This window comes from Lithobates pipiens, unplaced genomic scaffold (genome assembly GCF_037356315.1).
Source record: "Lithobates pipiens isolate NorthernLeopardFrog02 unplaced genomic scaffold, aLitPip1_a1.2 Scaffold_8, whole genome shotgun sequence".
NCBI lineage: Eukaryota > Metazoa > Chordata > Amphibia > Anura > Ranidae > Lithobates > Lithobates pipiens.
Genome location: NW_027507903.1, coordinates 441,594,347 through 441,611,295, shown reverse-complemented (window position 1 = coordinate 441,611,295; position 16,949 = coordinate 441,594,347). Strand labels below are relative to the sequence as shown.

At 46.3% G+C, this 16,949-nt stretch overlaps 1 protein-coding gene across 1 annotated transcript in view; it reads right to left on the bottom strand.

Moving 5' to 3' along the window:
* Positions 1–2,149: 2,149 nt before the first annotated feature.
* The window catches only part of LOC143960054 (zona pellucida sperm-binding protein 4-like), a 31,028-nt gene continuing 16,228 nt past the window's right edge, over positions 2,150–16,949 (bottom strand). Inside the window, exons 6-12 of the mRNA XM_077468331.1 lie at positions 15,408–15,502; positions 14,697–14,824; positions 5,233–5,422; positions 4,902–5,052; positions 4,750–4,828; positions 3,370–3,480; positions 2,150–2,333 (exon numbers count right to left, since the gene is read on the bottom strand). Coding sequence (XP_077324457.1) covers positions 2,179–2,333; positions 3,370–3,480; positions 4,750–4,828; positions 4,902–5,052; positions 5,233–5,422; positions 14,697–14,824; positions 15,408–15,502 — 909 coding nt within the window. The 3' untranslated portion in view covers positions 2,150–2,178. The remainder of the gene's footprint in view (positions 2,334–3,369; positions 3,481–4,749; positions 4,829–4,901; positions 5,053–5,232; positions 5,423–14,696; positions 14,825–15,407; positions 15,503–16,949) is intronic.

Here is a 16,949-nt window from a genome sequence, read left to right as displayed (position 1 = left end):
TTGTATTGTGTTTGATTACTACGATTAAAAATTATATTTTTTATTATATGCCCTATATATTTATTATTTGTTTTTTCTGGCTACTCAGCCTGTTTGTTTCCTCTATAGAGGGGACTTTCAATTTGTTTTTCAATTTCCAAGCTAGAAGGGAATTGTTCCCCAATTCTGACCGGGCATGGTTTCCTGCTTGTGGGGGAAATGAACTTATGAAACAGTAAAAAAAAAAAAAAAAAAAACGCAACAGTATTTGGGACTTTGAGGTATACGTAGGAGCCGTTCAAAAGAAGATTCCTATGTACTATTAAGTCCTTGTTGGAATGTACATTTTGATGAAATTCTATAATATTAATTTATGATTATGTGTAATAGGTGCAATACATGACTATTTGAATTTATTAAAATCAGTTTTTTTATCCAATTGGATTTTCTAGCTTCCGTGTGCCTCATTTAAAGTCCCGCTCTGTTGAACTTATGAAACGTTTAAACTATTTCTTATCCATTGTGGATGGGATATTCACTGAAACCGTAGAAGCTGTAAGGGAGATCTTACAGGAATAAAGACAATCAAGGGCCATCTTTTCCTGTAAAAGTCTTGATCTGTTGGCATCCAAGAGTGGTTTCTGGGAATTCATAGGAAAGATTGTTGTACCTGGATTGAGGATACCAGTGACAGTTTTGGGGATTTTTTATTTTCCATCTTATCATGGTTAAAGAAACTAGGGGTATAATATACTCATGTTTTTATTTCAATTCCTTCTGCATGTTGTGATGGAGGTGCTCCTGTTGCCTGATTGGACCAGTGAACTGATGACCCCCCCCATTTTTCTCACTGAGATGAGATGCCCTGAAGCCTGCCCCCCCCCCCCCCCCCCCATGTACAAGACAGAGGATCCCACAAAGTAATAGCACACCAATTGGGAACAAGCCACACGTTTCGTTATATTACTGTCTATGTAGTGTAAAAGCTGTGGGTGGTAAATTTGGCAATAATAAGTGAGATATAACAGCAAGTGGTCTTGCTATGCAAGAACACTTAAATATGAGGGCTGTAGAAGGGACTATAGTGGCACATGAATGTCTTTGGATAGCTACCTGGGACTGGGCTTTGTACACAGACAGCCCTCAGTATTTCCCTCTAGATGAGGAGATGGGATTTATAAACAAACAGCATTATATCTGATGTTGCCGGCGATCCAGGTAAACATGTCAGCACTCTTCTCCCCATGCAGTTTATCTGCTGCTCAGCCAGCCTGTGCTGAGAAGTAATGGTCTGTCCAACCAAATCACTGTCACGTTACTTTAACTCTAGTACACAAGTCAGGCTGGCTCACATGTGCTCTGTAGTTAGAGGGAAGGTATACAAATAACCCACAATTTTTTCTTCTACTTTGAACACTAGTTTTTTGAATATTTACAAGACTGTGTGCAAATTTAACTACAATTAACTCCTCCCTGCTCTTTTCCATCTCCTTTCTATTGGCTTAATTTGCTTGTACCCCTCAACAAGCATAAACTCTCAGCCCACCTGACAATGATATTATATACAAAAAGTAAGCCCTTGCTGGTAGGTTTTGCAAACTATGATGCTATACTGGCAGGGAGTGTGTTCTGTAAAGCCAACTGTCTTTCATGTGAAATGCCACAATATTTCACCTGCTGTTTTATGTATACCAGGCTTTACTAACCTACCAGGAGGCCTGTGAATACAAAAGCAGTGCAGTGAACATCCATTTGCTGCTTCTGCCTTGCGAGGTGAAACGGCATGTAAAATAGTTGGTCAGTTGGGGAGACATTTTGTCTTTCAAAGCCTGTCACCCATGTCATCACAGGGGCCATTAAGACACTTAGAGCAGCCCCCCCAGACACAAATGCATGTGTTATCAGTTGTTGCACTGAAGCCATAAATGAAAAAACACATTTTTCCAGGACAGTTGGCCCTGTGATTTAACTGCACCCCTGAAGAAGAAGGTGGCTCTGGAAGGGTCTTCAACTCTGCCTTAGATTGCTGAATGGCACAGGGAGTAATATTGTGGGCAAATAAATCCATTGTTACATGGTCCCACTGCAGAGATCCTCCACCACACTGTTGCAGGAGGCAGTGCAGAAAGGTTTGGCGATAACCTGTCCCTTAAAACCACAGAAGATAGGATTTTTGAAAAAATTGTTTTATTCAAGCATTTACAATGGACATGTTTCAGTGTCATCTTGAGCTCCGTTGCATCTTCCATATTTGGTAGTAGTCACAATGATAATAGTCACAAGGATAACTGCCAACACACAGCCAACCGATGCTGTGCCCTTTAGCCAAATCATGGAAGTAGACTCAATGTCACCTAATGGAAGACAAATTGCACCAACACATTAATAGGCAAAGTGATGAACTAAAAAGCAACTTTTATTCTCAATTTGCACAAGCTGGTTTAGAACAAGTTTTAACACTGCTAGAAAGCAGTTGTCATTTTACAGGTATTGAAAGGCAACTCATAGGGTCAAGACTTTCAGTGTCCCAAGTAGAGTCCAAAGTTTGATTGGGAGAACCCAAGCAGTGCTGTAGCACCCTCCTTGCTAGGCTGCCATAGGCAGATTTAATATTTGGCTCTCCTGTAATCAGAACAGAATGATTTGGGCTCTGTAGGCTGAAAGTCTGGCTGCTTTGCCCCATTTCTGGAGCATTATAGAACGGGGGGGGGGGGGGGGGAAGCAGATTCATGCAACTCCAGCCAATACCTGGGGAGAATTTGCCCAGAAGGTGGTTGGTTCATGCACAAGTCATTGAGAGCAGTGTTGTCCAGGAGAAATTGCCAGCCAGAGGATGGCCTGTGCTTCTGAAGGTCCTGCCTGCTCCAGGATCCCAGCTCAGTAGGAGTGCCACAGAAGACCTGCCTTGGAGATCACAGGTTGAGCCTGTTTGCTGGAATCAAGAGTTACATTCCAAGCTGAATGACTGAGTACTGAACTCAAGGGGAAGAATTTCAGAGACCATAGCTTTTAAATCACCCCTGCTGAACAGTGTACAAGGCTTACCTGGTCCTGTCCAGCAGAGTCCTACAGCTCACTAAAACCTATTCAAGTTAACTGCAATAAACCTGTACTTCTAAAATGGCCACCATGCAGTACAATTGGTCAAGAGTAGGTCTTCTGCATTATATGGGTAGAGCAAGGGGGTTCCCAGGCTGTTATACTGAAATGCAAGGCTGCCAATTCTGCCCTACTGAAGGTCAAGCTTGGATTGACTGACCTCAAACAGTCAGAACATAATTTTACACATAGGTCTCGTTTGTTTCATGTTTTGAAGAACATGGGGACCCATGAGGCTTTACACAAGTACTATAAACAAGCCCCAGCTCAGAAAATTTATTAAATGCTCACCTCTCTCCATGTCACTGGAATTTTGCCCGTCAAGATTTTCATCCCCAAAGATCACAGGTCCATCTGAAGTAACCATTAGGGATTGTCGCAGAGCCATATCAGCCATTCTCTCTGCAAGAGGAGACCATGTTTAACCACTCAAGGACTGAGCCTCTTTCAGATTCGGTGTTTATATGTTTAAAACAGTTTTGCTAGAAAATTACTTAGAACCTCCAAACATTATATATATATTTTTCCCCCTAACACCCTAGAGAATAAAATGGCAGTCATTGCCATACCTTTTTTCACACCGGATTTGTGCAGTGGTCTTACAAGTGCACTTTTGGGGAAAAAAAAATAAATAAAAAAAAATAAAAAGTATGACACCAGAAAAAAAATAGCCCAATTGTTTTATATTGTGAAAGATTATGTTATGCCGAGTAAATTGATACCCAACATGTCACGCTTCAAAATTGCACCCACTCATGGTATCAAACTTTTACCCTCAAATCTCCATAAGAAAAAAATAAATAAAAAACCCCACAGGTTGCATGTTTTACGTTACAGAGGAGGTCTAGGGCTAGAATTATTGCTCTCACTCTGATCACAGAGATACCTCGATGTGTTTGACTACCATTTTTCATATGTGGGTGGGCGCTACTCACATGCGTTCGCTTCTGCTCATGACCTCGTCAGGATGGGGTGTTTAAAAATATTTTTCCTTATTTTACTTGATTTTCTCAGTGTAAAAACAAACACTTTTATATTACAAGGAATGTAAACATCCCTTGTAATAGAAAGAAAAAAAAAAAAAAAAAAAAAAAAAAAAAGCATGAAAGGTCCTCTTAAATATGAGATCTGGGGTCAAAAAGTCCTCAGATCACACTTGACGTCGCTTCCGCCCTGCTATGGTATAGACAGGTGGGGGCCATCTTAGCCCCACTCATCTCCATACCCAGCAATGTGAAGGACCCAATCGCCTCTGCCACTACTGACGGCTCTGGTAAGCACTGGGAGAGTGGCGGCTCCTCTCCTGCCACCAACAACGGTGATCTTGCGGTGAACCTGCTGCAGAGACCACCATTATCGTAAACACGACCAGTGCCTGAAGAGATTGATCTCAGTTGTGGCAGCAGTTGCTGCCGTTACAGAGATATTCCTCTTCAAAAAATAAAACAGACATCTTCGTGCTCTGGTCATAAAGTGGTTAATTATCAGTATACAGCAGCAAGATACTGACAGATTTAACTACACAGCTTCAGCTCAATTGTTTTAGGTGAGACAATAAGCCAGATTACAATTCAAGTGTGCCCATTTACATTACTGCGAGTTCATTGGTCTGATTCGAGCTTTAGTACAAATAAATGCAGAAAGCCAGGAAAGTTAAAAATCCCATCTTACTTTTCTTTTGAGCGCAGCTCACAACACAGGAGTCTGTGGCAGATGGGACACATACTGATGCACTGCAGTGAAAGAACACCTATAGGACACAGGTTAGTTAGTACTTTTCAACCAAGCTGCAAGAGGTCAAGCACGTATTACCACACACTTACCAGACCGCCAAGAGAAACCTGGGTGTTGGGAGCCACAAAAGTAAAGGTGCTGACCATGAAACGTTGATAGTGGGTTGGAAAAGGCATGATTCTTGAAGGTGCGCCAACAGGAATCACCTGAGATAGGTAGTTGTCTCCAGGGAAAGAGCAGCTAGAAGACATAAGCCACAATGCTCTTGTTCAATTTCCTTTAGATATACCTTCAACTATGCATTATATGGTTTTGGCAAGTTTAAAGTAATTTTAAAGGAAATTCATAGAAAAATTTGTATAGCATATGGCCAGCTTAAAGCCAATTTGTGGTAGTCTAAACCTGCCATCAATTGCTTACCTGTTAATCAAGATTGGCCATTGCGGAGCATCAGTGGGTCTAGCAGAGTTTGTGGCCCAGCAGTTGTCCAAAATGAGAACCAAGTTAGGATCACTCCTGTGTAGAATGTGAACCTCCAGGAAGACTGGGTCTCTGAGCACTTTGACTACAGGGTAGTCTGCACTAGCATAGTATGAACTATATTCTCCATCTGTAAGACAAGAAAGTCTAAATAAAAACCCACCACACAATGGCACATGAGCTTTTTGTAGTCGTGCAAAAACAGCAAACTTGTGAAAGTGAAAATTGTTAAGGGTTGCCCATTTCAGACACCAGGCAAGAGCATTGGTCACAAAAGATAGACAGGTTCAAAATTCAGAAGTAGCATGTGTATCATCTTAAGCTTTTCAATTTTGGTAACAATTTTGCTCCCCTGCTGGTTACAGTTGCATTGAAAAACCCTTAACCCTTGTGTTATTCAAGTTGGTATTGCAGCCTTTTACACTGCTTTTGCTTGAAGCAGCAGTCTGGAATGCACTAATGTATAGTGATGGACGAACTTCCGACGGGACGTTTCGCGAACGCGAAACGCGAACGGGCACAAACGTTCGCGAAAACGACCGTTCGCCGCGGGCTCCATTGACTTCAATGGGAGGCGAATTTCGCAAACCTTTAGGTCGAATTTGCGGCCACGGGGTAATTATTAGGGGGTAGCACGTAGTCCCACCACCTGGACAATAGCATAATACATGTATGAGGTGAATTTGGGATCGATAACTACAAGCATTTTTTTTTTATTTGGGAAATTGTTCTGACAATTCAGGACTATGGAGCTAATGAAGGCAATGGAGGAGAGGGAAGGTCAGGGACCAGGGTAGGCAAACAAGAGGGTGCAGGAGATACAGAGCACTGACAGCAGCACCGTAATACAGAGCACTGACATCAGCACCGTGACATACAGCGCTGACAGCAGCTCCGTGACATACAGCGCTGACAGCAGCTCCGTGACATACAGCGCTGACAGCAGCTCCGTGACATACAGCGCTGACAGCAGCTCCGTGACATACAGCGCTGACAGCAGCTCCGTGACATACAGCGCTGACAGCAGCTCCGTGACATACAGCGCTGACAGCAGCTCCGTGACATACAGCGCTGACAGCAGCTCCGTGACATACAGCGCTGACAGCAGCTCCGTGACATACAGCGCTGACAGCAGCTCCGTGACATACAGCGCTGACAGCAGCTCCGTGACATACAGCGCTGACAGCAGCTCCGTGACATACAGCGCTGACAGCAGCTCCGTGACATACAGCGCTGACAGCAGCACCGTGACATACAGCGCTGACAGCAGCTCCGTGACATACAGCGCTGACAGCAGCTCCGTGACATACAGCGCTGACAGCAGCTCCGTGACATACAGCGCTGACAGCAGCTCCGTGACATACAGCGCTGACAGCAGCTCCGTGACATACAGCGCTGACAGCAGCTCCGTGACATACAGCGCTGACAGCAGCTCCGTGACATACAGCGCTGACAGCAGCTCCGTGACATACAGCGCTGACAGCAGCACCGTAAGCAGCCCCAGGAGGAAGTCAGCACAGCACAGGGATGGTGTGATCCCCTCATAATAAGAACCCCCAGGAGGAAGTCAGCACAGCACAGGGATGGTGTGATCCCCTCATAATAAGAACCCCCAGGAGGAAGTCAGCACAGCACAGGGATGGTGTGATCCCCTCATAATAAGAACCCCCAGGAGGAAGTCAGCACAGCACAGGGATGGTGGGAGCCCCTCATAATAAGAACACCCAGGAGGAAGTCAGCACAGCACAGGGATGGTGGGAACCCCTCATAATAAGCAGCCCCAGTAGAAATATGACACCGCTCAACCTCTTCAAAGAGGAGGGTAGGGGCATATAGTACGGTGTGCTTTTTTGGGTCAGGGAAGTGAGCCAAATGAATTAAGAAGGTCTGTGTGCTTGATTCCAAAAATTGTTTATAGACATATACATGGTCTACTGATCACATGTGTTGAATTCCTCCGAGATCCATGCCTCATTCATTTTTAGAAATGTGAGGTAGTTAACACTGTGGTGAGCTAGGCGAGTACGCTTATCGGTCACAATCCCCCCTGCTGCGCTGAACGTCCTTTCGGACAGGACACTGGATGAGGGGCAAGCCAACAGTTCGATTGCAAATTGGGCAAGCTCTGGCCAGAGGTCAAGCCTGCCCACCCAGTAGTCTAGGGGTTCATCACTCCTCAGAGCGTCCACATCGGCCGTTAACCCAATGTAGTCGGACACCTGACGGTCTAGGCGTTCCCTGATGCTGGATCCGGATGACACCTGTCGATGGGTCGGCTGAAAGAATGACCTCATATCCGAAGTCACCAACACATCTTCAAACCGGCCTCTTCTTGCAGGCGCTGTTGGATTGGTACCCGCAAATCCTTCTCTGGGAGTGGGAATTGCTACTCTGCCAGCGCACGCAAAAGCAGAATGCAGCATTTCTCGAAGCAAGGCCTGGAAGTGCTGCATTCTGACAGCCCTCTGCGACGGCGGTAACATTTCCGCCATTTTGTGTTTGTACCGGGGGTCTAAGTACGTTGCCACCCAGTACTGGTCCTTGACCCTCATGCTTTTTATACGGGGGTCCCTATTAAAACACTGGAGCATGAAGGCCCCCATTTGCACTAAAGTGGAAGCGGTGTGGTGGCCTGGCTCCTGCTCATCATCCAGGATAATGTCGTCCTCTTCATTCTCCTCTCCCCATCCTCGCACAACAGGGATCCCAGAAAGGTTTAAAGCATGCTCTTCTTGCTCCTGCTCATCCGCCCCGGCACCATCCTCCTCTGACTCCTCATCAGACTCCTGTTGTTGACTTGTCTCAGATAGAGTAGCCCCCCCTGGGAATTCATCCAGCATTGCGACTTCCTCATCTTCCCGCTCCTGCTCCTCCACAGCCTGATCAATGACACGACGCAATGCACGCTCCAGAAAGAAGGCATAAGGTACCATGTCACTGATGGCGCCATGGCTGCGACTGACCAGTTTGGTGATCTCCTCAAATGGCCGCAGAAGTCTGCATGTGTCGCGCATGAGCAGCCACTGGCGCGGTGAAAAAAAACCCAGCTCCCCAGAACCGTTTCTTTCGCAGAGTTCATACAGGTAGACGTTAACTGCACGTTTCTGCTGGAGCAGCCTATCAAGCATATAGAAGGTTGAGTTCCATCGCGTCGGGCAATCGCAAATAAGACGTCTGACCGGCAGATGGTGTCGCCGCTGAATGTCAGCAAGGCGAGCCATGGCCGTGTAAGATCTTCTGAAATGGGCCGAGATTTTCCTTGCCTGCCGCAAGATGTCCTGGACCCCAGGGTATTTGACAAGGAATCGCTGCACGACCAAGTTTAAGACGTGTGCCATGCACGGCACGTGCGTGATTTTGCCCTGTTTCAATGCGCTAAGCAGATTGGCACCGTTGTCACACACCACTTTACCAACTGTCAAATTGAGCGGTGTTAGCCACTCATCTGCCTGTGAACGCAAAGCTGAAAGGAGTGCCGGGCCAGTGTGGCTCTTTGCTTCCAGGCACAACAGACGCAGCACGGCATGGCAACGTCTCACCTGGCATGTGGAATAGGTTCTGGGGAGCTTGGGCGGTGCAGTGGAAGAGACGCTAGCAGCGGAAAAGGAGGAGGCAGCTGAGGAGGAGAGGGAGGAGGATGGAGTAGGAGGAGGAGAAGAAGAGTCAGGCCTGCATGCAATCCGTGGCGGTAAAACCAAATCTACACGGGTGCCACGGGTTACATGCTTGACGGCCGTCAGAAGGTTCACCCAGTGGGCAGTAAAACTGATATACCTTCCCTGCCCGTGTTTGCTAGACCACGTGTCTGTGGTCAGATGTATCTTGGCACCGACACTGTGTGCCAGAGATACATTCACTTGCCGCTGAACATGGCCATATAGCTCTGGGATGCCCTTCTCTGAGAAATACTTCCTTCCTGGGACCTTCCATTGTGGTGTTCCAATGGCCACAAATTTGCGAAAGGCCTCCGAGTCCACCAGTTTATATGGCAGTAGTTGGCGGGCTATGAGTTCTGACAAGCCAGCCGCCAACCGTTGGGCAAGAGGGTTATCCGGCGTCATCATTTTTTTACGCTCAAACATTAGGCCCACGGAAGCCTGCCTTTTTGCAGAAAAATGTGAGCTTGGCGTGATGGAAGGTGGAGTGGAGGACAATTGTGAGGAGAGAGGAGAAGGAGAAGTAGAAGACGAGGCTGGACGGTGAGAGCCTGCAGTGTGGCTTTGTGTGTTCCGTTGCTCCCACTGGGCTCGGTGATGGCTGCTCATGTGCCTTCTTAAGGCGGTCGTCCCTAGGTGAGTATTGGGCTTACCGCGACTAACGCGTTGACTGCAAAGATTGCAGATGGCAACGCTATTGTCAGCAGCGGACACGTTAAAAAAAGCCCACACTGCGGAGCCATGTGCCGGTGTCCTGGGAGCGCCAGATGTGACCGTACATGGTCGATGACTCGCTCCTGATACATTTGCAGTCTGCTTTGTCCCTGCTGTGCAATGTAAGTCATTGCTGCTTCTCCTCCCTATCTGCTGGTCCATATCTCCCTCTGAACTCCCCTCCTCTTCCTCTCTTGTGGGCACCCACGTGACATCACTAGACACGTCATCATCAACGTCACCTTCCCCACCGCTATAAGTAGAGTAGGCAGCAACACCGGGGACCAACCTCCTCCTTGGGCTGATCTGGGTACTGGCGTCAGACTGCTGAGTAGCGCTTGTTGCTACCTCCTCTTCCTGATCCAATACCAAGAGTGGCTGCGCATCAGAAATGTCCTCTTGATATGGATCGGAAAATAATTCCAGTGACTCAAGCGGAAGGTATGTGGTGGTGGTGGTGGTGGTCGTGTTGTTGGTGGTAGTGTCTTTGGGGGTGCACATAGCAGAGAGTGAAGAAGAGGGTGCAGATCGAGAGGATGAGGAGGGTGCAGAAGAATAAGGCTGAGTGAGCCACTCAACCAAGTCTGGTGCGTCCTTTAAAGTAATTGAACGCACCTTCTGCAACTTCCCACTTTGGCTCAAGGCTGTTGCTCCTGCCCTACCCCTACCACCCCTGCGGAAGGGCCTGCCTCTTCCTCTGCCTGTCATTTTTTAAATCACCCTGTGACAAAACTCTTAGTCCCTATACCGCTGAAGGACTGCTGCAGTATAGGGCAGCGGTCAGCAGTAGTGCACGTCAACCCTATGTATTGTGGACCGATAGCGGTCCTTACAGAACAGCAGACTGTACTGCACTCAGGCCTATGTACCGTAGCACCCTATACCAAGTTACCAGTCCTTATAAGAACTTTTGTGGACCAAGCAGGTTGTGTGTTAGTGTTTAGCAGACTGTGCGTCAGTCCCTATACCGCTGAAGGACTGCTGCAGTATAGGGCAGCGGTCAGCAGTAGTGCACGGCAACCCTATGTATTGTGGACCGATAGCGGTCCTTACAGAACAGCAGACTGTACTGCACTCAGGCCTATGTACCGTAGCACCCTATACCAAGTTACCAGTCCTTATAAGAACTTTTGTGGACCAAGCAGGTTGTGTGTTAGTGATTAGCAGACTGTACGTCAGTCCCTATACCAATGAAGGACTGCTGCAGTATAGGGCAGCGGTCAGCAGTAGTGCACGGCAACCCTATGTATTGTGGACCGATAGCGGTCCTTACAGAACAGCAGACTGTACTGCACTCAGGCCTATGTACCGTAGCACCCTATACCAAGTTACCAGTCCTTATAAGAACTTTTGTGGACCAAGCAGGTTGTGTGTTAGTGTTTAGCAGACTGTGCGTCAGTCCCTATACCGCTGAAGGACTGCTGCAGTATAGGGCAGCGGTCAGCAGTAGTGCACGGCAACCCTATGTATTGTGGACCGATAGCGGTCCTTACAGAACAGCAGACTGTACTGCACTCAGGCCTATGTACCGTAGCACCCTATACCAAGTTACCAGTCCTTATAAGAACTTTTGTGGACCAAGCAGGTTGTGTGTTAGTGTTTAGCAGACTGTGCGTCAGTCCCTATACCGCTGAAGGACTGCTGCAGTATAGGGCAGCGGTCAGCAGTAGTGCACGGCAACCCTATGTATTGTGGACCGATAGCGGTCCTTACAGAACAGCAGACTGTACTGCACTCAGGCCTATGTACCGTAGCACCCTATACCAAGTTACCAGTCCTTATAAGAACTTTTGTGGACCAAGCAGGTTGTGTGTTAGTGATTAGCAGACTGTACGTCAGTCCCTATACCAATGAAGGACTGCTGCAGTATAGGGCAGCGGTCAGCAGTAGTGCACGGCAACCCTATGTATTGTGGACCGATAGCGGTCCTTACAGAACAGCAGACTGTAACGCACTCAGGCCTATGTACCGTAGCACCCTATACCAAGTTACCAGTCCTTATAAGAACTTTTGTGGACCAAGCAGGTTGTGTGTTAGTGATTAGCAGACTGTACGTCAGTCCCTATACCAATGAAGGACTGCTGCAGTATAGGGCAGCGGTCAGCAGTAGTGCACGGCAACCCTATGTATTGTGGACCGATAGCGGTCCTTACAGAACAGCAGACTGTAACGCACTCAGGCCTATGTACCGTAGCACCCTATACCAAGTTACCAGTCCTTATAAGAACTTTTGTGGACCAAGCAGGTTGTGTGTTAGTGATTAGCAGACTGTACGTCAGTCCCTATACCAATGAAGGACTGCTGCAGTATAGGGCAGCGGTCAGCAGTAGTGCACGGCAACCCTATGTATTGTGGACCGATAGCGGTCCTTACAGAACAGCAGACTGTACTGCACTCAGGCCTATGTACCGTAGCACCCTATACCAAGTTACCAGTCCTTATAAGAACTTTTGTGGACCAAGCAGGTTGTGTGTTAGTGTTTAGCAGACTGTGCGTCAGTCCCTATACCGCTGAAGGACTGCTGCAGTATAGGGCAGCGGTCAGCAGTAGTGCACGTCAACCCTATGTATTGTGGACCGATAGCGGTCCTTACAGAACAGCAGACTGTACTGCACTCAGGCCTATGTACCGTAGCACCCTATACCAAGTTACCAGTCCTTATAAGAACTTTTGTGGACCAAGCAGGTTGTGTGTTAGTGTTTAGCAGACTGTGCGTCAGTCCCTATACCGCTGAAGGACTGCTGCAGTATAGGGCAGCGGTCAGCAGTAGTGCACGGCAACCCTATGTATTGTGGACCGATAGCGGTCCTTACAGAACAGCAGACTGTACTGCACTCAGGCCTATGTACCGTAGCACCCTATACCAAGTTACCAGTCCTTATAAGAACTTTTGTGGACCAAGCAGGTTGTGTGTTAGTGATTAGCAGACTGTACGTCAGTCCCTATACCAATGAAGGACTGCTGCAGTATAGGGCAGCGGTCAGCAGTAGTGCACGGCAACCCTATGTATTGTGGACCGATAGCGGTCCTTACAGAACAGCAGACTGTAACGCACTCAGGCCTATGTACCGTAGCACCCTATACCAAGTTACCAGTCCTTATAAGAACTTTTGTGGACCAAGCAGGTTGTGTGTTAGTGATTAGCAGACTGTACGTCAGTCCCTATACCAATGAAGGACTGCTGCAGTATAGGGCAGCGGTCAGCAGTAGTGCACGGCAACCCTATGTATTGTGGACCGATAGCGGTCCTTACAGAACAGCAGACTGTAACGCACTCAGGCCTATGTACCGTAGCACCCTATACCAAGTTACCAGTCCTTATAAGAACTTTTGTGGACCAAGCAGGTTGTGTGTTAGTGATTAGCAGACTGTACGTCAGTCCCTATACCAATGAAGGACTGCTGCAGTATAGGGCAGCGGTCAGCAGTAGTGCACGGCAACCCTATGTATTGTGGACCGATAGCGGTCCTTACAGAACAGCAGACTGTACTGCACTCAGGCCTATGTACCGTAGCACCCTATACCAAGTTACCAGTCCTTATAAGAACTTTTGTGGACCAAGCAGGTTGTGTGTTAGTGTTTAGCAGACTGTGCGTCAGTCCCTATACCGCTGAAGGACTGCTGCAGTATAGGGCAGCGGTCAGCAGTAGTGCACGTCAACCCTATGTATTGTGGACCGATAGCGGTCCTTACAGAACAGCAGACTGTACTGCACTCAGGCCTATGTACCGTAGCACCCTATACCAAGTTACCAGTCCTTATAAGAACTTTTGTGGACCAAGCAGGTTGTGTGTTAGTGATTAGCAGACTGTACGTCAGTCCCTATACCAATGAAGGACTGCTGCAGTATAGGGCAGCGGTCAGCAGTAGTGCACGGCAACCCTATGTATTGTGGACCGATAGCGGTCCTTACAGAACAGCAGACTGTACCGCACCCAAGCCTATGTACCGTAGCACCCTAGACAGACCAAGTTACCAGTCCTGATAAAGAGCTTTGTGGAACAAGTGAGTTGTGAATGATTAGCAGACTGCAGCAGAAGGGCAGCAGTCAAGTATAATATTCTTTCTATATTTGGAAGAAAGAATATTATACGTGTACAAGCCTATTACCGTACCACTGATACCAGTCCTGAAAAGAACCTTTGTGGAACTAATAGTAACAGCAAGTCTTTAAAATTATCCTCACTGCCTGACAACACTGCTTCCTGCCTGTCCCTATACAAATTGGCAAAAAAGAGTAGGCTGGAACGATTAGCTGGAACAGCTCTTTTGTGGACCTGATAGTAACAGCTAATGATGATGATGATGAAGAAAGACTAATCTGGCTGAGCTGTCCCTAAAATAGCAGCATACAGCGCTCTGTCCCTTTATCTAAACTGACAAAAGAAACTCAGGCTGCTGACCTAACACCTATACCAGTCCTGAAAAGAACTTTTGTGTACCAAATAGCTAGCGTTTTCTCTGTCCCTACTCCACACAGGATCCTTTCCCTACAGTGACAGAAGAAAGAATGTAAAATGGCCACCGGATCGGGTGTATTTATAGGTTAGGGGGAATGTCCAAGTGTCCATGAGCTGTCATGTCTCAATTGGTTGTCCTGTAACACATGATAAACGTGTCACGAAAGGTTAAAGTTCTTGTATACATTAAACACGTAAGTCCGCCGGGGCGAACGACGGAAAAAGGCGTTCGAACCCGCGGACGGCGAAAGTCGGAAATTCGCCGCGAAACGACCGCCGGGCGAACCGTTCGGCCATCACTAACTAATGTATATCCCCTCAAAGTGTTTGCAGCACTAGTCTGAGTGCACACAACATGGTTAGGGTTTTGTGGTAGCATTTGATGCAACCAACTCATTAAGGATCATTGATGGGTGTGTGTTACAGTGCATTCTGTCTAGAGAACCTGTAGGTTACCACTGCAACCTTAAGCGATTCAGTGTTGTGCCAATACATCAGATCCAGACATTCACAGGTTGCCAGAGAATATCATTCCATTTAGCCTTTGAATCCAAGACAGTTGCTCCAATCTTACCTTTTGCCATTACCATTTCCAGCAGAAGAGGCCCTGGGGTGGACACTGGAAGTGGCGGTGGCAATGTCAATACTTCAACCTCCAAAGGAATAGTGCCTGTTCTTCTATAACTGCAGCGAACAGTTAGCCTAGATAATAGAATAGGTGTAGCAGTCAGGTAAAAGTTGTAGCAAATATTAATGTTACAGGTCCTAAAATTGTGTAGCAACTCAAAGTTATGCTTTTGTAAAGGCCAAGACCCTTATATTTTGTCCACAGGGCTGATCTTTTCGGCAGCCTTCAACTTCCATTGACTAAGATAATGGCTCAGTGAGGAAACCAATTCTGCAGCTATCATTTTCATGACTGCCTCCTGCTGCTCACCTAGAAACTTCTTAAAGGTTTTAGAACGTGTGGGTATTTGCTCAGACATGAAATTGGGGGGGGGGGGGGGGGAATAAAAAAATAAAAAACCCTCAAACACCCCACACACTCCAACTATGTATTCTGCATACATAGCTGGAGGGTGTGGGGTGTTTTTTTCTCCCCCCTAATTTCATGTCTGAGCAAATACCCACACTTTCTAAAACCTTTTAGAAGTTTCTAGGTGAGCAGCAGGAGGCAGTCATGAAAAGGATGGCTGCAGAATTGATTTCCTCACTGAGCCATTATCTTAGTCAAGGGAAGTTGAAGGCCGTCTTATTCTGCATAAGACCACTTTAAAAAACATACCTCATTGTACTGTCCCTTGTGACTGAAGATCCTTGCCATGTTTGCACCTCTTTGTTTGCAGAGAGTGTGCTTTCATAAGTCATGCCGTCAGATGCCTGTGAAAGAGCAAACCATTCAGATCCAGAGCCCATTTAGAATTTACACACAAGAGATGCATCTCCATTGTAACAAACTCAAAGATTGAGTTATTGTTTTGATAGCGTTTGCATACAGTCAGACTACTAGCAAGGAACTATTCCTACAGAACCCAACTGGAAGCAGTAGTGACCAGCTACATGAAGTCCACATATTGGACCTCTCCCTTATACAAGACCATATGTATCAGGACACACCAAAATGACAGCTACAATGTTCTCTAAACAACCTTCATAAAACGTGATCAGACCAAAAAAATAGTATATCCACAAACAGTCACTGCTTTGCTAAAGTATATAGGTTCAGGAGTTCATAATGTCTGTACAGCATATTCATCTGAAATTTCAGGTCAGCATTAAACCAGGGCCTCCAGAAATGGATTAGTGTATCATAGGAGAACCAAGATACCTACCTATAACATGTACAAAGCTGGTTTAGCAGATATGGAAGCTACAATTTCCTTCAACCACCAGAAGGAGCGAATAAATTGGAACAGAGGCTTGTCAATGCTGTGAATGTCACAAGTAGACGTGTGCACACTGAAATATTTTGTTTCAGAATTTGGTTTTGGTCCGAAATACATTTAGTTATTCCTTAAATTAGTTTATTTTGTTAAAAATTGCATTAGTCCAAAAATCCAAATTAAAAAGGTCGAATCTGTCAAATGTTCAAAGAAGATTAGATGGAGCAGTTAAACTGTATGACTCTATAGTTTAGCTGCTCCGTCAATTCTTAGAACTTGCAATAGACCCCATAAGCCAAAGAGTCTGTTTAGATTTTTCACCGCTTTGTCAAACCTTTGAAGATACATGTGCATACCTCATACTCTGGCATTGTGATGTGGCCGTTTACTTCTGCCGTTGGCCACTGTTTCCCACTGCCCCTTCTCCATTCCTCCATGTTCCTTGGAGAGCTATAGCTTAGGGTGAAGGGGATGTGTCTGCCTCAACCCTGGGGGTGATGGCTCATTCAGTGCCACCATCCTATTCCTTTTTGGGTCTGTTGGGTTATTCATCTGAACGTGGCCAAAGGTAATGCATCTACTTTTAACCGTAATACCGTTTGGAGGAGAGCTACCTTGGCACATTTGCACTATGTTTGGTTGTGAAATCACATTTTAGATCTGCACGATTGGACTGTGTATGGGACACTATCGAGATTCACCATTTGTCGTTACAATTTTTTGCTATTTTTATTTCTTTTCACTAAGGATTATACTGTTGGTCTTTATGGTTTTTGCGCTTTTAAACCATTCATAGATTTTTTTGGACTATTTACTACACTAAGCTATTGATATACAATGTTTGTAGTTTTATTTTAGATGTTAGATTCTTTCCTCTTTTTTTGTTTTATCTTAGACGATTCACTTTATTTTATATAGCTATTGCAATCCACTTTTTACACTGT